The sequence below is a fragment of the Lepisosteus oculatus genome, chromosome 3 (genome assembly GCF_040954835.1).
Source record: "Lepisosteus oculatus isolate fLepOcu1 chromosome 3, fLepOcu1.hap2, whole genome shotgun sequence".
NCBI classification, from domain to species: domain Eukaryota; kingdom Metazoa; phylum Chordata; class Actinopteri; order Semionotiformes; family Lepisosteidae; genus Lepisosteus; species Lepisosteus oculatus.
The window spans coordinates 16,453,236-16,480,377 of NC_090698.1; the positions used below are offsets into that span (position 1 = coordinate 16,453,236).

The window sequence follows — 27,142 nt, forward strand, 5'->3', positions numbered from 1 at the left end:
GGAATTGACCAGGTGGTGAGTTAACACGAGAGGTCCGTTCTCACCCTATAGCCTTCCCACTACGTCATTCCATTACTGTACTGGACTATCGCCCACTCCTGATTATTACAAACCAAAGATGAGTTTGTTCTTATACTGCTTCTTCTCAACACACACTGAATTAAGCTAAAAACTATTTTTTCCCTTGCTGTACCTATGAAGCCATGCTTTAACATAGATTGAGATGTTTCTAAGAATGGCAGAATTGCATGTAGCTTTTCCAACAGTGCCCCCTGTGAGAGTGACACATTGTGCTTGAGTGAGGAATGGGTCATCAGATTGTTGCTAATCCTGACACTGCAGGCTAAGAGTAACGCAGGTGAGTGGTTCTCACAGCACACAGCCAGGAGGAGCTCACTGATTTGAAGGTTGAGGCTGTGAGCCTGGCTGCTCAGTTTGCCAGTTCCATGAAGGAGAAATAAGAGAAAGATTGTTGGATCTTTTTTTTTTTCATTTCCATCTGTCCAGTGGAAATCTATGCTAGTTTGCCTTCCATCACAGCTCACTCTGATGGAATTCCCTGGGGGAAGGAGAAAGGATAGGTGCTTTTTCAGACCTGCACATTCTCCCATCACAGTCATGCTGCAAAGTCTGAAATGCTTGGTAGAAGAGTTGTCACCAACCAAAAGATATCCTCCCACTGACGTAACTGAAAGTCTGGTGACTAGCAAGGAGTTACAGGACAAGTGGAGAGTCCTGCACATACAACCCTAAAGATACCCTGCACCACAATTAAAATAACTTTGCATTAGACTCTGTCGTTCACCCTCCCTTTACTGTTGTGTGCAGTTAAAAAATAAAATGCAACACGATGCCTCTAAGAACACTAGGTCTGGATAAACCAAATCCATTTAGCATAGCATAGCATTTTCTACCCATGGAGAAAGGTTATTGGGTTTAGTCTGGCTTCTGTCTTGTTTCCAGCACTGGTTTAATGCTCACTGATGGAGCGCAAGAGTGCTGTGTCATCCCCATTGCCTCTTAGGTGCTGCTGTCAAGCCATCTAGTAAATGGGAAAATGTCAGGAGCTGTAATAGTTTTGTCAATTTCTCTGGGCTTTAAAGGATTAGTTACTTGTTGCCCATCCTGTTATTTCTGTTCCGCAAGTTCTGCTTCAGCTGTTGTCTGCTCAGCACAGTGTTTATCAAGCTGGCAAACTCCCCCCTTGTGAAATCAGCTACTAAGGACTCTTACAGCTTGTTATCCAGGGTGACAAAGGGCAAGGAGGAGTCCATTGTAGAGAATGTAGATCCTTTGCTGGTTATCACCTTCCCCTTATAAATACAGTGCTTCAAAATCTCAGTTGGAAGACGCTATAGAGCAAAAACAGAAAACTGCAGTCACACAATATTGCAAGATACGGAAAGAGAGGGGACATGTAAACAATATACATGTATTTCTTTTTGGGTGCATGAATTGCGTTAGAAGAAAGATGTAGCTGCCATTTTAAATTTAGAATGTCTAATTGTTTGTTTTTGTTTTTTTTTCTTCTGTTTTTTTGCAACCCCCCATAAGGATGGCGACCTTTATGTTGCTTTTCAGCATTTGTCATTGTGGGGGCAGCCAGAAACATAAAATATATTGCTATTAAAGACAAGACAAAAACTGTGAAGAAGAGTTTTATACAGTATATATTTCTAATTACATATTTAGATCTGGCACTCCATTATAGATATAAGGAAATTTATCTGAGATCTCTTTGAAGTCAGAAATGTAGAATTTGCATCATTTTGACACATCAAATCCAAAACCGAAACTTGCTGACCCGTTTTTAGTGCAAAGAAAATTCAGGATCTGCCAGTTATTTTCCTTATACAGTACTTTGTAGGAAACAGCAGATACTGCTGCTTCCAAACAGCAATAGGCAAAAGAATGACAATTGCCACCCTGTTCCTCTCCATGGTGTGACCAGGTTGCTTACTTTGTTTCACACTGCAAACTAGAATACTGTAGGTATGTTTAGGACTTAATGGTGAACCAGATCTCAGGCCACTCTTCCAGTTATTAATAGCTCACAGCCCTACAGGCTCTCATCTGCTCTAGACAGGGGGGCTAAACCATGCATTCAAAATCCTCAAAGGCATTGACAAAGTCAAGCTAAGGAACTTAAAACTGGGTACAGGAGTTGCTTCCCCACAACAAGAGATTGAAACAACTTACACAGCCATGCTGTTGAAGCTGATTCCCTGACTTCTTTCAGAAAACCGATGGATTGGATCCTGGGATCAATTATCTACTTGCAGCAGAATAAACTACATGGGCTGAAAAAGCCTCCTCTCGCCTAATCTTATGTTAGTTCTCGCTGGGACAGTTACACGGGCTGGATTCAAATCAGCAATCTCCACATTGTGCAGCTCATCCTATAGCTTTCTGTTTATTTGTAAAATCAGATTGAAAGATTGAACCAAATAGATTGCAAAAGCTCTTATTGTGCTCTCTTAATCTTTAATCAAAAATTGTTTTAAGTTTTATGTCCTGTGTCAACAAGAATAGAAAATCCTAGGTTTGTGGTTGTTTAAAACAACAGATAATTTACCAGGTACATCAACTCAGAAATAATGTCCTGGAGACCCACTTAAGCAGCAGGATATGTGTGGGAACAATTTGAGTGGAGGACCTTGCTCAAAACTACAACAGCAGCATCAAACCCAGGATTTGTGTCATGAACAACCCCCCTGTTCTGATCCTGAAACCCAGAGTCCCACCTTAGGTATTACTCCACACTGCTGGCAAAGATGTACATGGAAAAACAAAAACAAGCTGGAATGGAAGCCTATATCAAATAATTTATATTAAATCACTCACAACCTAATGTGTAATTTAACATGGAGCAGAGATAAAATAATTTAAGTCATAAACTGAAGACGGTATTGCCTCCTGGACATCTTTATCTCACTTTTCTTTTTTTACAGTAGTACTTGATTCAGCTGCTAACAGTAATTCTTTTTCTGACAATCGCACACATTTTTTCAATTGAGTGCTTTTCTTTAGTATCTGTTTCAGTAACCCATCTTTCAGTGTGCAAACCAAGAAAGGGAGACACATTAAATATATTACTGATCCATAAAACCAACTCAAAAGAGAAAACATTTTCTTGGACTCCCTTTTGTTGTAATGTCAAAAAGTTCTGAACAATTGTAAATCCCGATGACTTGGTAAATGTGTTTCCCTTAAAAAGGAAAACAACGTAGCCATCAGAAGCATTTGACAGACGCAACATTTTCCTTACTGTTTTAAAAAGGGGAGATTGTGGGAAACTTTCGATAAGATTTAAAAGCAATGACACAACGTTCAGAAGATATGTTTTCAAAATTGTAACACAGAAAGCCTTGATTCTCCATCATAGAGAACATAAGGATATTCTGCCAGTTTTCACCATGTGAGGGAATGTGTATTTAGTTTAGGAACTTGTTGTAATTTTCCTTAATTAACAATAATGTGTTCTGAATAACAAAATAACAATGTGGCCTTTAGTAAATACTTATAATACAATTTAACAACTCTTTTTCATCATTAAGTATTGCAATCTTAAATTGCAGAGGTTATTTTCACATTTGTCCCTGACACTTCGTGAAAGGAAGCTTATTAAAGAGATCTGATAGTGGGTGAGAGAGGAAAAGGTAGCAATAGCTATTACCCCTTTTAATGTGCAGAACGTGAATTTGACAACATGATTGTGAGCCTTCTGAACTCTGACCCTTTCATCTAGCAAACAATTGAACCCTGAACCCATGAAAGTGTTCTGCTAAATACTTTCAGTCAAATGTGTATGACACCATTAAGGCCTTTTACGATTCTCTTATACAGTACCTCTTCTTACCTTTGCAGAAGATGAAAGACATTTCATGTTATCTGCAGTACACAATCATAATGATTAGGAACTTGTTATATTCATCCTGGTTTTTGTATGTTTTCTCTGTGGTATGTGTGATTTTCAACATCTCTTTTGGTAAATGCATTTAATTATGTAATTATGGGAAATTTTAATTATTGTAAGTGTGTGTGAAAATCATTTTACAATCTCACCACAATAGGCTTTACCTTCAAAATATATATTTTTGGTTAACTTTTCTTTATGGAATTAACTTTTAACTGTTTGTTAAAAAAAAACAAATAAATATGAAATTGCTAGAAGTTTTTACGTCTAGCATTTGAGATGTGCAAACACATACCAAAAATTTCTATATTGAAGCAAACGTTCACCATTTTTTTATTTTCATACTTTGAATTACTCATAATTATGACTTACACTCATCATCATTCTAATTATTATTAAAGTATATTAAGTCCTAAGATACTTTTCCATTTTAACCATGTTCAACCTCATAGAGCTACAGTGCTGAGCACAGAAAACCTTCCCCTTGTATTTGTGGTGACATCTGAAATATTTTGCTGAAGTTTGGAGGTCAGAATTCCACTGTAAACATTTTTCACACAGAGTCTTGTGTGAAGCAGACAAACGGTAAGCTTTTGAAAACAACATGACAAAGGCAACCATGATCTTGTGCAGATGGGACCTCAAAAGGAATGAGACAAAGTGAGGAGTATTAGGTTTCAGACAGCATGTAGAAGGCTCTTTCACATATTCAGACACCCCACCAGATAGAAAGACTGAAATGTAAAAAAGAGGCTGAACTCTGAAGAAAACCAGACAATGCACCAATTTCTTTGGTCTGTTTTTTTTACCTGGGAGCACTAACAGTCAGGTGTTTTCAGATGATTCCCCTCATTTACTGTATTGAGGTTTTCTGCACAGCAAACTTGCTTTTGCATTGATTGGGGGTAATTGTCTCAGTAGATGAAAAGGTTGTTTTTACTTAGACTTTAAGTGGTGCTGGAACAATAATATTACTCCTTAGAGTAATCCAATTCAGTTAAAGGCTACAATGGAAAAAAGTTTCATAAAACAGACCATTTCATTGTTGGTACTGTACATACAGTATACATATACACTTCATTACAAATGCTTTGGATAGTTTGACAGATGCATTTACTTATTTCACTCAATCAGTCTACCAAATGATTACATTTGGGGGAATTAGATTCAACGCATGACAATATAGAGGTAACCGAAAATAGCACTTATATTTCTGTGGTTATATTTAATTTGATTTGTCCCAAATGCTTACTGCAGAAAAAATCTATATTTTCTGTAAAGACACATTTTAATTTGCATTTAACTTCTGGTTCTTTTGTTATGGTCTTTTCCAAGGGATTATGTCTTAATTGTGAATTATTAGACTGCTTAAAATTTAAGGGTTATTTTTGCTAGGGATGTTAAGCATAGCAGGTCAATCATTAATCAGAACAATTTCAAGTCAGAACCTTAATCCCCAAATTTATACTGCAGGCTTTACTGGACCTGTGATATGTCTAAACCTCATTAACATCTGCAGCACTAAAAGCATACAAGTGTATCATTCATTTTGAACACTTTGAAAGGGCCATTCTGTGTGTTTTAAGAATGATAATGGAAACAATAAAAATCATGCCTCTAAAATTTTCACCTAAAGTGTGTTAATCAAGAAATCTTGACAGCACTGTGCACAAGAGATACTTCAGTTCAATTTTGTATGGCTTCATCAAAGGTTTTAAAGTGCATAATCACATAAAAAGTGTAAAAATAATCTAGCCTCCCATCGGTTAGTTTGTTTAGCAGTTAGTACTGTAGGTAACACTTCCAAGAATCTCATCTAGCCATTACTTGAAAGAAGCAAGCGTATCAGCTTCAACAGCAAGGCTCAGCACCTTGTTCTGTACACTGAAGTATAAGTCGAATGAGAATATAACTTGATGTCAGAAGAAACGGTACTGTATATGTGAGACAATGTGCTCTGGAAAAAGAGTAGGTGAAATACAATAATGACGACATGATGGCAATGAGCCATGCGAACAGCATGTACAGTGTTTAGGTTTGGGAATGTCAAGTCTGATTCAATGATTAGTTCATGATAATAAGAATAAACACAGCATTCATCATATTTCACCTACAACAATGTTATTTTTCATCTGTATAGTACATCTCCACTGTCACCATCTGCTAATCTTAGACTTCCTGATTCCATTCCACGTTGTGGAAATTGACGTTCCACATTTCCAATCTTTTTTTAGAAAAATTAAATATGGGCATGTCTGGATACATTGCAATTTACCAAGCATTGTGCTTACTATAGATAAAAGGAAACAAATAAATTGAATAACTAAGAAAAACAAGTATAATATTGTAATAGTAGCAATATTCAGGAGAGGAAAGAATGTAATGTTTTATTGTCAAGAGCAGAGCATGGCCAAAGACCATACAATTCAAGCTTGAAGTTTACAAAGCAATTGAGAAAAACTAAACATTTTGTAAACAATGTTGATCTGAATTCTGCTTTTGTATGTGGCCTTGGAATTTATTAATCAAAAAAAAAATTGCTAGCATCCAGCATTGGCCAAGGAGTAATAAACAAGAAAACTACTTTTGCTTTCTGGGCCTGTACATCCCTATTGGGTTCTTTCCCCCCTGCCCAGAGCACAGGATGTGCCTCATAACTTTGGAATCATTAGTTTGGACTCCAGCCGGGCATCTTCAGCAGCAGTACTATATAGGGACAGGATGGGGTGCAGCTGTCCAGAGGGATTTGCCAATGCAACAGCACCTCCTGGGGCCTAATGAGCCCCAAGGGCTTAAAACGGAGGTGGTTTGTGTGTGTTGGTGGTGGAGGTCTGGGTTATCAGTGCGTCTCACAGTGCAGGCCACAAAAGGTATGGGGGGTAGCGTAGTTCCATTCTTCAGAAACCAGTCACCATGTCACATTCTACACTGGCTATAGTTTATTTTCAATTTTCATCGGCCTTCAGCTTAAATAAGAATTTTCTTTTATTAAGCCAAACCAGTTTGATTAAATACCCCTTTGATTAGCAATTGGCTATCAGATTTCCTCCACCTACCCATGCACTCCCACCCGAAACATATTGCTCCCATACAGAGGTATTACAGAGGTTCAGAGGTTAAAGACCATAATAGTCTACAATTTGGTGGGCAGGCTACCCTGTGGCCATTATAGTGGCTTTTTCCCATGTAATTGCATAGCATTAAGACAATATCTTAATGACCCCACATATGAGGCCTATGTTAACTTCCAGGCTGTTTTCTGATTACAAACACACACAGACTCTTGAAAGTCTTAGTAAAGCACTTACTCCCCCCTTGCAAATGTTTTAAGAAAGAAAAGAAAAGATGGGAAAAAAGAGGATTTAATCATTGCTGAGAAGTGAATGTTGTCTTAGAATTGATTGGAACAACCATCTCTTTTTCTGAATTGTAAGAAGAATTACTAGCTATAGACCCAACTGAGTTAATGTCTTAATAATGCTTAACAAGAGGTTTAACGTGAAATATAATAAAAGGTTCTGAAAATAATCTCTTGTCCTATATATATGTACATCCAGCATCCAGATTATTATTTTTATTCTGAGGGGATTTTCCTCTCACTGGATTCTCTACTGTTTTTGTACTGTAGCAAGAGTTCACCTATTCGTTTGGATTCTATTCGGTGTACTAGCTGTTTTTTAACCTCAGGCTCTCCTCCATATAAACCTTAACCAAACTGGAATCAGAGCTGAACATGACCAGTGAGAGATGAGGTTGACTGCCAGTGAAATACCACTGCTGACTGTTTAACATTCCTTTCAGTCTTGCAGCAGAGTTAGAGTGCTCTGAAATGAAGTGGCACTTACATTGTCAGAACATAGCCTACTAGAGGTTTACTGCACCAACGAAGCTCACAAAAAACCTCAACTTGCATGCTAGAAATGTCTTTTCAGGCATTGTGTATGTAAAGTGTTAGTGATAGTAAATAGTAATTTTTCTCACAAATTGCACACACAATCTGTAAGCTTTTAAACTGTTTGTGGCAGACAAACTGCTTAAAATGAATGCTTGAATGACTTTAGCATCAATAGCATGGCTACCGATGTTTAGATGTTAGATCAGCAGAAATGTTCTTTTTTTACTTGTAAAATACTGTTCGTTTAAAACTCTCTTGTTCCAGTCAGATACAGAGATGCTGTTTCCTTCTTTTGTTTTCACCAGATTGGATTGGACTGTAAAGCACTGCTTGCTGGTGTCTCTAAAATTACCATCGACAGGCATAAGTATGTTCAACAATTAGAATTTTAACCATACCTAAGTTATACAAACACCTAAGTCCTGTTAGGATTCCAATATGGCATCCTCCCTGTGTCTCTTTTTAGGGTACATATTATAATCCTTCTCCACATTTATTATACTTCTGGACTATTCCACTTCACCCCAACAGGTCAGCTCCTTAGATTCTTGTTTGGTAAACCTTAAAGCATAAGAAACCGTATACTGAGTGACAAGGCTTTTAACAGTTTTAGAAAAAGCATTCCTTATTTTTAATACTGTACAACTGCAGCTAATTTTTTATTTCTATGTTAATCTTTGCTTTGAGATGTCTTTCTATGAAAGTCGCTATAGAAATCACCATTATCATCATCATCATTACCTAGTAGAAAGTATTTTGAGAGACAACAAAAGTTCATTTAAGGCACGTACTGTAGAAACAAAAAATTATAGCACCAAAAAATGGCAGTTTAAATAATACTCATGGAGACCTGCTGAAAGATTTTGCCAGAAATCAGATCTTCTGAATTAAGTTTGTTGATTTATGATTATTTAATGGGATCCAGTGCCTCTTGACAGCATAATTGGAAAAATTGTCCCATTTAATGAAAGAGAGTAATACTTTGGTTAGTTTCCCCTCTAACATGACTTGGGTGGTGGTTGTGGTGCATATTGGGGGCAAGAGTATTCAAGTCACAGAATTTAACTCTGAAATCCTAAAACTCCAACTGAGAATCTATTTAACCTTTCATGCAAGTCTCGGGATTAAGGCTGTCCTTATTTATTTAACAATGGGTTTCTACAACAGATGGGGTTTTCAGAATAGTGGGCACAATGCAAAAATGTTTTTTTTTTATTAGAGGTTTAAATGACTGTACATGAAATGTTCTTTTGCCATCAAGATTCCTCATAAACATGGCTCAAGGTACCATATTCTACTACCTTAAAAGTGAATAGGAAATAAGTGGTCTCTTTACATTTGGTTAGGAACACTAAGTGTGGGTATTCTAAATTGAAACAGATGTGGCTGGCACAAATATGCGAACTTGTATAGCAGTGCAGTTCATTACACTAGATAATCTGGATGTGTAAAGGAAAAACGCCAATGTTGCAAAACAAAGGCATGCAAGTTAAAACACATTAAAAGCTTGATATGCAAACTGTAAATAAAGTAAAACCCTAGGACACATAAATATTTATTCCTGCATTCCTTTAGGAAAAGAGATTGTGAATGCATTGGTGTAAAACTAGATATTTGTTCCACAAAGAAGCTTTAGATGTTCCGCATTCACTTCCTCTTTGCCTCCCCCATCTTCAGCTCCTGTTATCTGAACTCTTCGCTTCTGTCAGTTTTAATAATTGCGAGATGAATATCGGCGAACTTCCCATGCCTGATTCTGTTGGATCCAAAATGTCAGCTTTGCAATGTAATGTTTTCAAAAAGAAGACAGCTAGCCTTAAATAGTTGCTAAAATCATTTTGGACCTGCCATGTTAAGTAGTTTTATTTGGAAATGCTCTTACTAACATACACATGTGCTGTATTTGCAGTGGAGAGATATTTGGGTAGCTAACAGACAGAATTCTCATGAAAATACTTTGCATATTTTCAGAAGAGGCAGTTTGGTCTCTCCCATCATCCAAAGTACTCTGGTTAATGGAAAGGAAGATTGAGGAGCAATAGTTATCAGGTATTTCTCAGTCTGTGCTTCTACATCTGCAATTCAGAATATTTCACCAGAACATAGCCTATGGTATAGGCGGTGTTCACATATTATTGCAATAAGTTGAAATACAAATAAAGTTATTCCTACTGTATGTATTGGATAAAATTAAGGTGTAAAAATAGTGTGATTTCACCAGAGATATCCGTTGCAGACAGTGGGACTATGATTAATTTGATGAGTTTGTCTTCAGGTCATTATAATGGGTAGTTATAGTGGTATTTCGTTGCAGAATTGGTGCAAAAGGATGTCAAGGTGCTGTTAAAGCCTTTTTTGTTACATTACTATCTAAAAGGCTGCTGGTGCCAGTAAATACTGTTCACCTTAAAGCCTGGCAGTAGGTAAAAAACCTTTACATATCTCCATCAAATGTGAGACCAGGGTATCAGTACGTTGTCACAGAAAAATACCTTAAGTTATATGTAGAAAAATACAAATGGACACCATCTAGCGTTCACTACATGAACAGAGCAGCATGTGACCATTGTACCAACCTGCACTAAGATCTATGGTTTTACACTCTTGCTCCTACAGATACCATAAACATAAGAGGGATTATCTGTTCTGCACGGAATGCATCTGTTACAAGGCTATTATGTCAGATAAAAACTCATTTGCCTAACATACTGTATGCCCCTGAGCAAGTCAAAGTCTACTGAAGGAGACCTTCCTGCTTACTTGCGTTTTTGCCAATTTAATTTTATCAGATTTAATATACTGGATGAAATGTATTATTTCATATTATTTAGTATGCATCTTAACCCTTTAGTTGCCTCTCACAGAAACAAAATTTATTACCACCAATTTATTCAGTACATAATGCAAATCATTCATCTTTAGTCTATATAGAGAAAGTAGAAAACAAGTAGATAGAAAAATAAGTTGATAATTTTGCACGTTTACAACAAATTACAAACAAGGATATTTTTTCATATGCACACTTTATCATAAAATGTGATGACATCCTTTGATTAATTCAGAATTGGGGCACACAACATTTTATATTTTTCGTGGAGAACTCATTTTGTATTTAAATTATAAACTTCAGAAGAATAGCCATTTCAATCTGAAAGCTCAAATTTAATATAAAGATTACTGTGAATGATATTTACTTTTTATTCTTGCTATATTATGTAACACACTATAAATAAGAAAACACTTCTTTGTTGCACATTCTAAAAAACACACTATTTAGAATGTATCAACCATTGCCTGAGCACTTCTAAAGTTTAAGTGCACTTTTCATTTTATAGACAAGGGTAATTTAAGAGGACTGCAAATCCACTTACGTAAACGAATTAACCTAATCAATTTTGATTACTTTTTGCTTAACATTACAAAACAAAGAAAGAGAAGATACAAGTCCTTCTTCAAGCTTCTTAAATCCATATCCAGTACAGCTAAACAACATTTCAATACTTCCCTATTGAAGTACAATTTCTACCACGTGTAGCTCACAAGATAGTTTTTAATTAACGAGCAGAAATGTGTGCATGAGGTGTAACCAAAGTCTTGATGGAAGAAGAACAGTGGCCAGGTGGGTCTCAAGTTGAGAAATGTTTATTCTACAGAGAATGTTGTACTCTGCTGTAACGCAACAGTACTCTGCTGTAAAAGAGCAGTACTCTGGTATAAGACACCAGTACTCTGGCATAAAAGAGCAGCACTCTGGTATAACAGAATAATACCCTGGTATAAAAGAGCGGTACTCGGATATAATGGAACAGTACTCTGTTATAAAAGAGCTGTATTCTGGTATAATGGAACACTACTCTGGTATAAAAGATCGGTGCATTTATATAAAAGAGCAGCGCTCTGATTTCAAATAGCAGTATTCTGGTATAACAGAGCACTCCTCTGGTTTAGAAGATCAGTACACTAATATTAAAGAGCACCACTCTGGTGTAAAAGAGCTGATCTCTGGTACAAAAGAGCAACACTGATTTCAAAGAGCAGTACCCTGGTACGAGGGAGCAGTACTTTGGTATGATGGGGAGTCTATTTTTTAGCAGCAGAACTAATAGTAAAAACCATTAGAAAACACCATGTGTGCTACGGGCAGCATGAACACTAATATACAGTTACAGTGGGGAAGGGAAAATGAAGACAAATAGTGGTCATGGTGCATTACAGCCTAGCTTCTTCAGACTCTCTGATCATTTCAAACCAGCATGAAGTGCAGAAATAAATAATATCTGAACCACAAGAGACCCTCTTCTCTTCTAAAGAAATTAATGTTTAAAGTTTTTAGAAAAACCACTGAAATGGCACAGCATAATTGTTTTCAGATTCCGTCTTTCATACGTGAACAGCCACTGATTAAAACATGCAAATGTAAAAAAAATATCACAAAGGCACTCTATTGATGAGAGCACAGAAAAACTACAAGGCTTTTTCTACATTTTCAGAGCTTACTGCTGTAATAGAAAATGGAAGAGACAGAACGGCAAATTCACAAGCTCTCCAGCTTCCGTTGTGATAAATTATTTCACTGTCTTTTCTATCGCAAATGAGGGACACCAAACATAAGAGGTAACAGGGTATTATCTACAGTTGTAAATAGTTTCTTGCAGTGTTAAAACATTACATTAATCATTTTTCAGGACATCTGAGTGGAAATATTTAGTCTCATTCTCTCACCTACATCTGGAAGAGATTTGTTAGGATAAGTTACTTACTGTAGGGATCATCCTTGCTCTTCGTCCCATTAACTTTGCCATTTTTATCAATCCTGAGAAAGAACTTCTGGAAGGAAAAGAGCTTCCTCTTGCGAACGTCTCCTTGGAGGTGATTGTAGCTGCGCACATGTCTCCCAACAACCACAGAAGAGTTGGTGACCCCTGCTGAATGCATGTCTTTGCCGATGTCATTGCAGGTGATAGACACAGTGTAGATCAAGACAAGCAGGGAGACACAGGACAGGTGTGAAAAGGCTAAGGCACCCTTTGTCAGTATCCATTTCCACATTGTACTGAAGCTCTTGGGACTGGAAAAAGTCTCACAGAAAGAAACATACTGGAATACTGGGGAGAAGTGGAAGGAGGCAAGTGGAGGTCCCGTCGCTTGTTATCCCCTCTCTAGCTCCTCTTTCTGTCGAACGGAGTGCACCAACATCCATAACTCAAACCACCTCCAGCGTGCAGCCTGAATTCCCCCCCCTTGAAGGCTCCTTCCTTGAAACAGAAAGTTTTCACAATAAATTTTCTCTTGGACCCAAAAAAATAAATAAAAGGAAAGCAAAGAAAAATCCGTAAGTGTAATCCCTCTGAAGTCTGTGGGTTTTATATTGTCGGGAGTTCCCTCTGTGAATGACGCTTCTCCCCCCCCCCACAGCTGAAGCACTTAGGGGTTTCTTGAACACAGCCGATCTCCTCTCCGAAGTGTCTGATTCGTGTCACTCTTTTCACCTTATTTATTCAGCACAGGGACCAGATGTAATCTCTTTAGCTAATTGGCAGTCTATGAAAAACAGTTGGCTTTGAAGATGTGTGTGTGTGTTGAGTGAGCGTGTTTTTTCTCTCTCTCTCCCCCCCACCCACCCCCCCCACACACACACACACCAACCACCACCAACTTGCTTAGCAGTAAACAGGTCAGAGACTGGTGAATAATGTCAGTGATTATTCTGCCGAGGTGGGATGTGCCTACAGAGGTAGTTGGAGGTGGTAGTCAGTCGGTCCCTTGGGTCAGAGCAAAAGAAGACATCTGAAACCAGGCAGCAGAGTTGCAAAATTCCTTAAGGGAGGGGGGTGGGGTTGGAGCGGGTGGTGGGGGGGAGGTAGGAGGGGAGGGGAAGTTCAGAAGATTCCCAACTGCTACCCCTTTTTGAGGCAGACTTTCAGCCCTGGCTAATTGCTCTCAGTTTTTCTTTTTTTTTCCTCCACTAAAGGCTGGCCAACAGAATGGGCTGTGTACTCATGGCTTTGCTAATCTCTCTGTCTCTCGCACCGCATCCAGCTCCCTCTAGGGAGCCTCTTTGTTGGACAGACTTCCCAGTGGCCACTTTTTTGGCATTGAACTGTTTTTAGAGCCACCTTGAGCACATTGCTTTGTGTCCTTACTTAGTGGCTCCTTCCACCCTCTTCGGTTTTTAATCCTCTGTTTTCATCTCTTCTGCCTTTTCGATATGGAGAGAGAGGGTTCCTTTATTTACGCCCTCTGTGCACGGAATGCAGTATCGTACAGCAGGCTAGCCGGACCAGATAAATTACTGTCTGTAAAACAAAAAAAAAATATATATTTTCTTTCTTTTCCTAATTAGCGAGAATTTGAAAGCTAAAGTTAGCCACTACCAACAGCCTCACATCCCATCTCCTAATATACATATATTTACTTTCTGTTTCCACAACAGTATCCAAGCCCCCAGACCCACCAATAACATCCTCTACCACTCCCCTCCCCCCCAGATTTCTAGAAAGAAAACAGACATACACAAACAATTTGCAAATGCTAACGAGCTATTTGCCAAATAATGCTTTAACATGAGAGCGAAAAGGGACCTTTCCGTGTTTTGAAAGATCTCATCATAAAATCTTGGTCTTAGAATCCAGTGTCTGAATTGTTTAATTTCCTTTTCACATTTTATTCTCAACCCATATCTCCACTGCTTCTCTCACAACCTGTTTCTAAACAGCTTTTCATTTTTTTTTTGCAGACAAATAAATATTTTTTGTGTTTTGACTGATTCTCTGCCAGAGCTGTGGGTTATATTTCATGGCATGAAAACAGCTTCTCCTAGTCCTGTAAATCAGACCATTGCTAGTTTTTAAATGACAGTCCACCCAGGTATAGTATGAAGTCAGATTTTTTCTCTAACAAAATCATCATCTACTGACATTTTTGTATTTATTTCATGTTATCCTAAACCCTAGAATGACCTTAATAATGCTAAAAGCAGGTGAAGATTGTCAATATAACCGCATGAAAACAGACTCAAAATATTGCATTTATTTACTGCCAGTTCATCCTCCAGATAAACCAGACTGGAAAGGGAGTAGAATTCATATGGGTGAAAAAATGGGGTTGAAAAGTTTATGATCCTTCTGTTACAGTAACATAATTCCCTCTCTCAAACCCCAGCCAAATTAATATAAAATATATCGTTTTTAAGACACCACACAAAGTGAAACCCAGGGAAAGAATATTCAAAAGTTTACAAATTTTGATGAAACAGAGTAAGAAGCAAACAAGAAAATACATCTACTATATTTTAAATATAAACCATGACGCAAACAATGATTAATGACTATGTATATAACAGATAATGCTAAAAGAACCAAATGGACTACTCACTTGGGAAATTAAAAGTGATTATTCTGTTTCACTTTTTTTGTGCCAGAATGCACCACAACAGTATGTTAACTGTCGGCAAGTGCCTAAAATAGATTCCACTAAATCACTAGATTACCAGTAACTGAGACAAATATTAATCAGAAATTGATCCTTAAGTTATTCTTTCTTCTTAAACTACGGCAAGTATTGTTGCATTAAGTTTCAATCATTCTTCTTTGATCTTCTTCAGAGAGATACATCTGGTGTTGATTCTGTAATATCCAACAACTAACAACCATCAATGTAAACTATGATGGCTGGAATGTTTATGGCTGGAACTATATACTGTATGTAACTAGACTAACTAAGAGTTCTAACAGTTCCTCAGAAGGCAGATGCAACAATGAGCGAGCTTAAAAAAATCAACCAACAGTAGAAATTGATGGAAAAGAAGAAAAGTCAGCATCTGTTTAAGCCATGTCCCTGGTAGCTTAACTGACCCTGAGAGACAGTTATTATGAACCACAGAGAAACTGGAAACAATACTGACTTCATTATGTTGCACAGATGCACTTAAAAGCCACACAAGTTTTCAAATGAAAAATGTAAGAAAATTCAGTTCTATGATTTCTTATTAAACATATTTAGTAGATTACTTTCTGAAGCTGAATGCACGTACAGTATGGATATGATTTGATTTAGGAATTACACATGTGAAAACTGACTTTCACAAACTTAATTTAACTCTAATTACGATAAATAGATCATTTATTGACAAGATATCTAATTTAAAGTTAAGTTTAGTATTCCACGTATGCAACTTATTTAAAATAATAGGAGACAACAAACCCATAGTCACAAACAATAAATTGTTGGGACTTTTTCTTCAGAAGTTTGATGCTGGTTATCTTTATTAATTAAAAAGACTGGTAGTAGTACGATAACATTTCTACTATGTGGTCTAAGAAAAGAATTAAGCATAACCTTTTCTTCTGAGCAAATAATGACCCTTAGCACACTTTGAAGAAGAGTGAAGTCATTATTTTAGATTTGAATCACTTAATGTAACATTAGTTTAAAAAATTAATGAGTTTTACAAGAATTTCTGTTTTATGTGTGTACATTTTCAATAAATGAATCTTGCATTTTCCTAAACCTGTATGCTCCTATACATGAGGTAATTGTTTTTGTTTCTCTTTGGATAATGAAGAGAAGGTTACTACCTCCGGAGAATTGTGTTAGCTTGATAATAAAATATGAAACAGCTTCTAGCCACAGTAACAATGCCAAAACTGTGCCATGCAGTGAAACATATATCTTAGAAGATTGGATTAAGTCAGTGTTAAATGTCTGAAAAGGTCATAAGCTTTTCACTTTTATAAAATACTCTGCCTCAGGAGAAATACTGTACAGGGTTGAAGACTGAAGCACTTAGAAACTTCACTAGGTCCCCCTAGTGTGGTAAATGTTTATAACAGGGTCATGAAATTTATCTTGGAGATAAATGAGACCTCATTCTTCTTTAGATGAATCCTATCTTACGTAACATGTTCTAGGCCCGTCTTCTATTTACAGTTAAAATGCACTTCTTTTTTTCAGCTGTCAGCCTCTCTCCTGCCTATCTGTCTTCTCTCCACCCATGGCTCTCAGGTCTAGCCTGCTCTGTTGGCTTAGTGTCTAATCTTCTGCTTCAGGAAAGGAATGATGTTATCATTAGCTTCCTTTTGTTGTGTTTGCCTGCCCACTGCAGTAAAAGCGATTTGGCAGGAGCAAGAAAGTGCACAAAAAATAGGGTCAATTGATCCACGCTGAAGCAGTTGATTACCTTAGGTTTTTGTTTCTTTGAAAAATCGTTTTGAATAATTTTTAGGGCTTGTGCTTTTTGGTCTGTTCACATGCACTATTGCAGTGCACCCACAAAAAAGACAACCTGCTATTCAATTTTGCAGATTTCACTTAGTATTTGTAAAAGCTTTATTTATTTTTTTCAGTAATCCTAATGAAGTTCAGATGTTGGAAAGAAAACCTTAACTAAAGTAGTTTTCATCACACAAGAAAACAATTTGCTGGACATCTTAATGCCTTAGCTATCTTGTTACTCAGCACTACAACTTGGAAAACCAATATTTTGTTTCGATGGGCCATTGCAATACAGTGTCTGTCATCAAAACCGGGCCAGTCCATACCTCCCCCTTCTTCAGTGCAGGCTGGGACACAATGTTGAGTAACCTCTGCCAATGTTCTGTGTTTCAACCAAATACTGTGCCTCTTAGTGCCTCTCTGCACTTTTGCTCAGAGTGAATGGTCATTCAAGCTCTCCGAGTTAATGCATCTTTCTCACCTATATAAATTCAAGACACACCAACAGAGCACAAAACAAACCGCATACAACTGTTGAAAATAGAGAAGAGTTTCTATGAAAACTATATCAGAAAAACTATGATTACAGTATGTAAGATATGGAGACAATGTTTCACCGTTAGGAACTGTAGGTGACAAAAAGTATTGTTTTACTCATGAGGCCACAAGATAAGGCCAAGTAGGGGTAGCAGGACAGTAAATTATGTTACAAGGTTTTAAATGTCAATGTTTTGGGCTAAATGATTGGACAAGAAAAATGCAAGGTACATAATATTTGATAATTAAAAGAAAGATATTTTAAGGTACAGTACAAATCAGTATATCAGTATATCTTGGTAACTTTAATGATCCATAGCGTCAGGATATGACTTCAGAAAACTGGGTAACACTTGCTAGAACTGGCCAATTGTTCTTGTTCAGAAGAGTCTGCAACAATTCACAGACCTAGAAATCAGTCACTATGATATCTTTAGATTGCCAAGAAGACTCTTCTCAAAGACTAATAAGTCCTTGTGCAAGATAGACCCCTAAGATTTCAGTGAGCTTTGGATTCTTTGAAGGAATATACAGTATAGTCTTCAATAAGGTACTGCTCACAAGGACATCATTAACATTTTAATATAATCTCTACCTGCTTTTGACTCTCCCTGAACATCTATAGACCTTTCAACATTCTATAAGGTTGCTACAATGCAAGTATCTTATTGTTATTTTTTCATGTAAGATGTTTATTGTGTGCAAGAATCCTTTATCCTTCACTCGGCTTGATGCCTGTCCTTTCTTTATAAGCTTTAGTTTTCAGCCAAAGCCAGACTCAGAATGTCCTCCAGTGATTCTCATTGTTCACTCACCTACTGGCCGAACCTGAGAAACATCTCCCTAGCAAAGAAGCACTATTTAGCGGAATTCAATCTGTCCCAATAGATTTGAATCACTAACATGCGTGTATGAATGTAGATTTTATCTCAGTAATGAGGGCTGAATCATTTTCTGTTACTTCAAAGGGGGTGAAATTCTACCTGGCTTTTTAGTAGCAATAATCAGAGCTTAATAGACTCCTTTATTAGTTGTTCCACTGTTCAGGTTGAAAAGAATTGTTTCAGGCTAAGAATTCAGACCGGAGGTTTCCATTTTTTTCCCTCTCTTTGTCATTCTCAAGCGTTTTTCACAGGATTAACTGAATTGTGATTTACAAGTTTAAAACTGCAAAGGAAATTAGCCTTTAAAAATAAGGAATCCCCCTCACCAAAGAAACATACAGAATGAGACTGGACTTTCTTAAAGGTCTAATGAGATCAAAGCTACCTTATGTAAATATATAAGGCATGAAATGACAAATTAGAAAAGTTTGCAATCATTGTTTGAAATTAAAGCATTCTTCACCTGCAAAAACATAATAAAAATGTAAAACTGTATTTTTGATTTGTTGCTGCTTTGCATCAAAATGTGTAATATTCTTCCAAGATTTTAACCTCTCCTCACTCCCTCCTCAGCACGTATTATTGTCAGACATATATATACATATTTGCTTAGCCAAGCACCTATTTTATTCAAACTGGTGACATAAAAGCATTAGCTTTTGTAAGCCCATCAGATTAATATGAATGAAATCACAAGCCACATTTTGATTTCTGTAAATTATGACTTTATCGTTTAGTGGTGAAATTAGACAAAAATAATACATTTCCAACTACTTACGTTTTAACTTTACACCATTTTTTTATGGAAAGGTCTCTACTAGGACTACCTAATTCAGTTCTTCAAGACCTCAGGGTCCACGTGATTTTGTTCAAATGGTGATTTGCTTGAATTCCAAATTTAATGACTAATTTACTAAATTTTCCTTTGTGAATTGTCTTTAATGTGAGAACTGCATCTTTTTATTAGTATGAATAATTAAAAAGGTCACATTAATGAAATCATCAGTTTGATTAAGGATATTCAACATATTCAGTTAATATGCTGAAAGTCCAATAACAGAGCCTTTTGAGTAATTTCCTGATCATGTTAAGGGCCAGTGGAGTTTAGCAAGGAAACCAAGGGTGTTGCAGTAGCTCTGTGGCTAAGGATCTATGCCTGTGGCTGGAAGGTTGCCGGTTTGTATCCTGCTATTGGCTCCTCTGTTGGGCCCCTGAGCAAGGCCCTTAACCCCAGCTGCTCCAGGGATGCTGTGTAAATGGCTGACACTGTGCTCTGACCCCAGGCTTCTCTCCCTGTGAGTGTGTGTCTCATGGAGAGCAAGTTGGGGTATGTGAAAAGACAAATTCCTAATACAAGAAATTGTATATGGTCAATAAAGTGATCTTAATGCACCCAGGGCTTCAGGATCTGAACATCTCATTAGAAAGACAGCACCTCTTAAGGCACTGTGTCCCCACTCTCAATAGAGTTCATTCTGTTCCAGAGGGAAGAGCACCACCTACTGGTCCACTTACAACACTGGCCTGATTTTATTTTCAGGTCTTTCATCCCAGGTGAATTTATTTCTTGCAAGTGGCATTCCTACTGTAATATGTCTTAAAATATTCAAATGTGGGGTACAGTGCACCTGAGAAAAATAAAAAAAGCTTTTTGCAAAAAGAATGTGCAATGTAAGTCTTGGTTGCAGGCCAAGATGGTTGACTCACTGAAAGCAACTAAAGATTTTGATCTTTTTTCAATTAAATATCATGGCCTTTTGATTAAGAGCATTTTTGTCTCATGAACTTTGATGTTTATTTCTTCTTATTTCTGTTGTTGTTTCCATCTTGAATGAGGCTTAGTTAATGTAGAGAACAGCTTACTACTACTAACTGAAACACTATATACAACTTCAGAGCAAAGCTTAATGTTAAACCTGAAGAAAAGTTTTTAAATGTATAGTTTTTGTGCAGAAAATCATTCACAAATTGGTTATTGTACTGTAAAGGACAAGTTGGAGCAGAACTTGGCAACATTGTAAGGAATCCTATTAACATACTGTACACCAAACATCATTTCACTAATGTTTTTTTTTACTCTGAAAATATTCATTGTTTTGCAGAAGTGACTTTAGACCACCTCCTTGAATGTACCACTTGTCTTCTGAGCAAGATTTTTAAAGCTTAGCTTGCCTGATCAGCTGCAATGTTGTTGTAGGTGCTGGTGTGCTGTAAATCCTTCTTGAATAGTGTCATGAAAGCTGGGGAGACAGGGGTATATGTACAGTAAAAATACAGTGGGACTGATTGCTATACTGTACAGTAAGTAGCTTAGAAAATGCCTCCCTCTCCTTCATTGAATGCATTCATTTATTTCTTGTCAAGTAAGTGCTAGTTTCCACATACAGTACATATGGTACAAGCATGCACATACTGCACAGTACATGCATACTTTGAGAATCCTGGAGTTTCCTGCTATGACATTCACTTTGCTTGGTTGCATGCTCAGTCCTAGCTAATACTGTGATATACAGTACAAAATAAGCACACAGAATAGGCAAAGACACTGGACAGCTGCCTACCAAACATGTCCGCGCATGCCTTCTAAGAGATATTTGCTGCAACAAGGGATGAGAAAGGAAAGAATTCTGTTCATGAGTGGCCCTGGGAGCATGATGCAGAATTGTTTGATTGAACATTTATTGTGTATAATGTGGATGGGTGTATCCTAATGTTTTATTGAAGAGCAGTGAAAAGATAAGAACCATGTTTTAATGCATGACTTTTAATTATTTCCTCTGTGATACCAACAAACAATGGTAATAGTACTCTGACATACTGTATGCAGACTTTTGTAAAAGTAGGAGCTCCTTAATTGCAAACAACAGTTATTACGTCTTGCTTACAGACAGGTTCTGTAAATCTTCCCACCAAGTGACTGAAATGACAAGGGGGTTGAATACTGCTTCTGCTCCCAAGTAGAATGGCACATTTATCTGGTTGTCAAATGTATAATGCTTCAGACAGTTTTCGATTGTTTCCTTATGTGTTGCCAATGTTTCTCATAGTATCAGCTTACTTGGTTAGAGATTGTACCTCCTTCAATTTTTCAGGTACCGCCAAGTTTAATTATTATAAACATTTAAGATGTACTCATTGATAAATTTGTCAGCTGTGATAGATGATGCTTATGTTGAGAAACCTAAGTTCTGGATAGAGAAAGCAGGCTTTGACTTTTCCTGAAGAAGAAAGACCTTTTGTATCTGTCTGAAACCACTGTTTTTTTCTGTTTAAAAGTTAATTTACAGTATACGTCACATAGTATAATATCTGCACTCAGTAAGGTGGTAAAAAGCAAGTGTAGTAAATGACAATACAAAATATAAAATGTAATTCAGAATGCTGCTTTTTGAAGACTGTAATTAGCTTACTTGTCTAACTGCCATGTTTCAAGCTGAGTCTACTTTTGTCACAAAAATATGTTTATTATTTTAGTTGCTATTATTGTTGTTGCAATCTTGATTAGTTTTTATTGCTTAAATTTACCAACTGCTAAATACTGTACAACTTCAGAGTAAAGGTAAAAGATGTTACAATACAGTCTATTAGGTAAATGTTTAACCTTATAGTAGTCCCCAAATGTATTCATACCCTTAATCAGTAGTTTTCAGTCCTAGTCCTTAGGGACCCCTGTATCTTTTGGTTTTTGTTCCAATCAGACCTTTAATCTCCAGTAATAATTGGGGTAGGGCAGTGGCTCTGTGACTAAGGATCTGCACGTGTGGCTAGAAGGTTGCTGGTTCAAGTTCTGTGGATGGCAGAGAAAACCTACTCCGTTGGGCCCCTGAATAAGGCCCCTACCCCCAGCTGCTCCAGGGGTGCTGCACAATGGCTGACCCTGCGCTCCACCCTAAGCTTCTTTCTGTCTGTGTGTCTATATCTCATGGAGAGCAAGCTGGGGTGTGTGAAAAAGACAAATTCCTAATGCAAGAAATTGTATATGGCTAATAAAGTGATTTTATCTTAATTAGTGCCTATAGCTGATCTGCCTGCTGGTTTAAACTGTTTTCTGCACTTAGGCCTTCTTTTCAGAATAGCCTAGTTAAAAGTATATTATTTTCAACAATGTCAGTATTCTTTCATGCAGTATCTCTTACTAATTTTATGTCCTGTTTTGGACAAAAAAGCTTTTAAGTGGTGACCAGTTCATGATGAACAGACACAGCTTGGAATGATGCTGTATCATACCCTCCCACAGTAAGTGATGGTTTTTCCTTTTACTTATAAGAAATTGGTCACATTTTTGCTGGCTCCCCTAAATTAGTTAGCAGAGTTTGTACCAGTAACATACTCCGTTCAAATTCTTTACCGTTAAAAGCTCATTTAAAATAGGCCTGTAATAGAGAATTGAAACAATTTAGGCTGTGATTATAAACTTTGTAGTAGCAAAAACTAGAGAACACAGGGATCCCACAGAGCCAGGACTTAAAATAAGTGACTGACGAGCTGTAATTAAAAGGTGAATTAGTAAATGCATATACAATATACTGTAGAAGATGCAATAAACTAAGAGGACTTTACATTAAGACAATTAGAACTGCATCTGTATCACCTTAAGAGGTTCATAATAAAGACTTGAATTGACCAAAGCTGTCCTGAAACATCAAACTCAAGCTAATGCAGCCAAATCATAGTGTAGCAATAGTAATCGTACTCAAGTTATTGTTGTATTTGTTGACTTTTCAATCTATTGTGCAATTGTGCCATTGTTGAGCTACAATCACATTGTCAGCTTTAAATGCATTTAATTTAGAAGAATTTACAAATGACACATTGTTGGATGCCAAATTGCTCATATTAAACTAAATGTAGTAAATGTTTTTAATAAATCATATTTCAGGCACAGCTCCATCTCTCTATTCAGCTATCACTGTGTGCTATAATTAATTTCAACAATGTGTTATTAAAAATTCATTGCTAAATGCATCAGTACCTTACAAGGGAATGATGATTTACAGTAGGGTTACCTACCTAGATTTACTGGGTTGGGGCTGAACCAGGTGTGGACACCTCTTGTTTAAAGAGACAACATCCTGCACAGGTACTGTAAATGTTTCCCTAGTCAAAAAGGCTATAACAGTTCATTCACAATGTTCTTCCATAAGGGAACACTCAAATAAGCAAAGTGTGTAGCCCCGTACTGAACCACAGGAAGAATTTAAAACTGATTCTTTAAATCAAGTCAACTTCAAAAGAGTATAGCATGAGGACAAGGGACAGAAAGCAGATTATTGGAGGGTGAAAGGTACTTTTGTCATACTGTGAGTGACATATGACATCTTGTGTTTGTCCAAAATTACAGAACATTGCAGCTCCACAAAATATTGAAAATTGTCCTCAAAAACTGCCTTATAACATTTCTGTAAATATCTTTCCAAATTATTTATTATCAGTGTAGAAGACAACTAACACCTTCCTTTCTAATATTATCTGATAAACTGTATAATAGCTTTATACTGTATACTGTAGCATTAGTATGGACTTCATGTTGTGGCAAAGCTGAACTTGTGCACTCATACTCTTTTCAAGCCCATTCAATAAAGCTAAGCGATCTAAACATTTATAACAAAAACACTGACTATCCTGCTGTGAATTATTGAATGAGGAAGTGTGCCATATTAGTTAATAATGTATGTCTGGATTCGTTTGCATTTCAGAGAAAGCTGAGTGAATAAATTAATGATAATGCCAGATATTTATTATTAATTCCCAGTACTTCAGGTGTGTAATGTATATGCTTTTTAACACTATTTTAATTATCATGCACATAATCAACCTATTTTGACATTGAACTAATTTCAATGAAAACATCACATTTTCTGATATTGTTGTTAAAACAATATTCTTTTTATCCAGCAGTTGTGGTTGAGATGATTATTTTTGTGTTTTTAAAATTTTGAGGTTTTGATCATTGTAATTTCACATGTTCAACCAAATAATGTGAGACTTTCTCTGAAATATCCACGGAATTTGGTGTTTTCCACATGGGAGACTGCGGCATTCTTTTTCAGAAGACAGCGATTTCTGCAGATCTCTGATAATAGCATACTGTGGTCAATTTGTAAACAAGTAAAGGGAAATGATTCATTTCTCATAAAGCAGATATGAAAGCAATGTCAGAAGAGCACGCTGTACTCATGAAACACACATTTTAAACTGGATTTAGGCAAAAGACTGCTACAAATATTTTCTTTGTATTCCCCTCCTAAGACAATTTAGTAGCAAAATTTGAGATCCATCTAAAAGAAACACGGACTCTTCTGTTCCTTTTGGGGTTACTCCCCCTTATTATTCTTTGCTATGACCTTTTTAGTTTAAATTCATGCAAAAATACATGCCTAACCCCCAGAATATGCCAAAAGCATACTTACACAGTGCACATTTGTTCAAAAGGAGTTTAGCTCTGATGTCTTGTGAGAGAAAAGTATTTGCCTTGCTTTCTGAAGCAGATGTGTAAAGACATCTGTGTAACATATTTCAGAAAGAAGAAAACCTGAACATACTGTAGATTGCATTGCAAGCTAACATTGACATAATAAATTGGGTGTCATAAGGTAATGCTTTAGTATTATAATGCTACTGATATTATCTGCTTCAGCCATTGATTTGCACTGTACAGTATATGCAGCCATTTGCGATGTGATTGTTCATAAATTAGTTGTGAATTCCTTGTTGACTGGGCATAAGCAAAACTAGCTGGAGCAGCTTTTTAGCTTTGTGCTCTAAATTGCATTTAGAGAATAAGCCCCGAATATTTAGGGATAAAACAGGTGTAATGGTGACTACAGATAAGTTTGGGTTTTGCACAACTCCTTAGAATGTTTAAAATGAAAGTATTTAAAAGCCAAACATTAATAGTCCTTCAGGAGCTTTCTTATCCTTGTCTTCCAAGTTATTATGGCAGAGTGGGGCCTCAAATCAGCTAAAACCGTTATCATTTTTTCTTTTATTTTCTGCCTAGCTACTTTGTGTAGACATTCACTCTGTTTTATCAGAATGTAAAGGAGGCCTATTCTACTGTTAAAGATATGAAGTGTGAGAAATGAAAGTGTCTGCAGAAAATGCAGGTGGCACTGAGTGAGGAGAGATTGGAGGTGTTTGCAGAAGCTGTCTCTGGCCCAGTGGAGAGGGATTTCTGGCAGGTTAAATAGCGCAGTACAGTACATCCAGGTGTCTTTTGGAAACAGCTTGTATTTTGACAGATATCCAGAGACAACAGGGTTGTTTCTTTAGCGCCATCACTATAATAAGTTACATTAAAAGACATCCAGGGGTTCAAAGACTTATAAAACTTATACAAAAAAATTTCACAGAAAAAAAATTTCTGCACAATCAAAAGTACATTGTTGCTACAAGCACTAAGGCTCAGACATTATATTGAAATATTTTTACTCTGGTGCAGATATCTGCTCGAAGGCTGTTTTTTCACAGATTGTAATGTCTTTGAATCTTTGATGATGTTAAGTATGACTTAAAGCATGCAAATAATATACAAATCTTGCACCAGTAATAAGGGCTGCTCTAGCTGACGTTGCTTATGAAATGTAAGTATTAAGGTTCTTGTCAAATTAGTTGTTTGCTCTTCTATTTTACTGATTTATACAGTAGAATGTTCAATGTTTTCCAAAACATATGTTTCAGTGTTGTTAATGGTGTCAAAGAGAGTATTATTCACAGCTGTGGAAGGCTACTGTGACAGCTATGCAAAAATGTTACAAGTCTTTATGCATCGTAGCAATATGTCCAAAACTAATAAATATAAAGTGTTCATGTGCAGAACAAGCAGCATTAGGGCTATCCTTCCTAAGTAGATATTTATAGTTTAGGTTGGGGACTCCCATTTTCCGTTTTGTGCTGCACTTTTCATGTATATTTATATACTGTATATATTCATGTACTGTATATAATACATTAGGCATTTCTTCCCTTCCCTAGTTTAGAGAATGGAGGCAAAACATCCCTTGAGACTAGGTGGCCTCTTATACTCTTTTTTGCTTTACTTGTGTTGCTACATATCCTGGGCAAGCAGCCTGCTCTGTCATCACCTTTCTAGTATTGCGGCCTACCTGCTGTTAAGAAGACTCCATCAAAACAGTTTTAGTGTGTCTGGAAGGGCATGTCCGTACCCCTGTTAGTTTATTAGCATCCGATACCTCTAAAGCAAACAAAAGGATACCAAGGTCATTCTCAGTAGTGTCACCTCTTAACCTCTGAGATCAGGTTTCCAGAATGAATCCCTCAGTAGTTTGTTTGAATTTGTTTTGTATCTTTGTGGTCTTTTTTTTTTCCTCAGCCTAAACAGCTTACATTACTTTGAGGGGGAAAAGAGATAAAAGTTCGTAAATATTTAAAGAAGGGCATGTTTTTTTTTCCTCCACTTATTTACTTTATATTTTCAATCTGTCTGTCCAATGCAGCTTTAGGTCTGCCTCCTTCAATTAAAACCACAGACAGATACAATAGTATTAATGTGTTACCTCTCATTTTCAGGCTTAAATATCTTTACTTCACATTTGTGGGCAGCTGAATAGACAGGTACATGTTTTATGGTTTGTATTTGATAAGTAAAGGAACCAATGGACCTGCTTATTTATTTATGGACCTGCTTCTTTAACATATAAGCTGTTGCCTCATGGAACTTGGTCGCATTACTTACTT

General features: G+C 36.8%; 1 protein-coding gene across 1 annotated transcript in view; it reads right to left on the reverse strand.

Moving 5' to 3' along the window:
* Positions 1–13,403, reverse strand: part of fgf10a (fibroblast growth factor 10a) — a 38,593-nt gene extending 25,190 nt beyond the window's left edge. Inside the window, exon 1 of the mRNA XM_006627235.3 lies at positions 12,572–13,403. Coding sequence (XP_006627298.1) covers positions 12,572–12,860 — 289 coding nt within the window. The 5' untranslated portion in view covers positions 12,861–13,403. The remainder of the gene's footprint in view (positions 1–12,571) is intronic.
* Between the last annotated feature and the right edge of the window lie 13,739 nt (positions 13,404–27,142).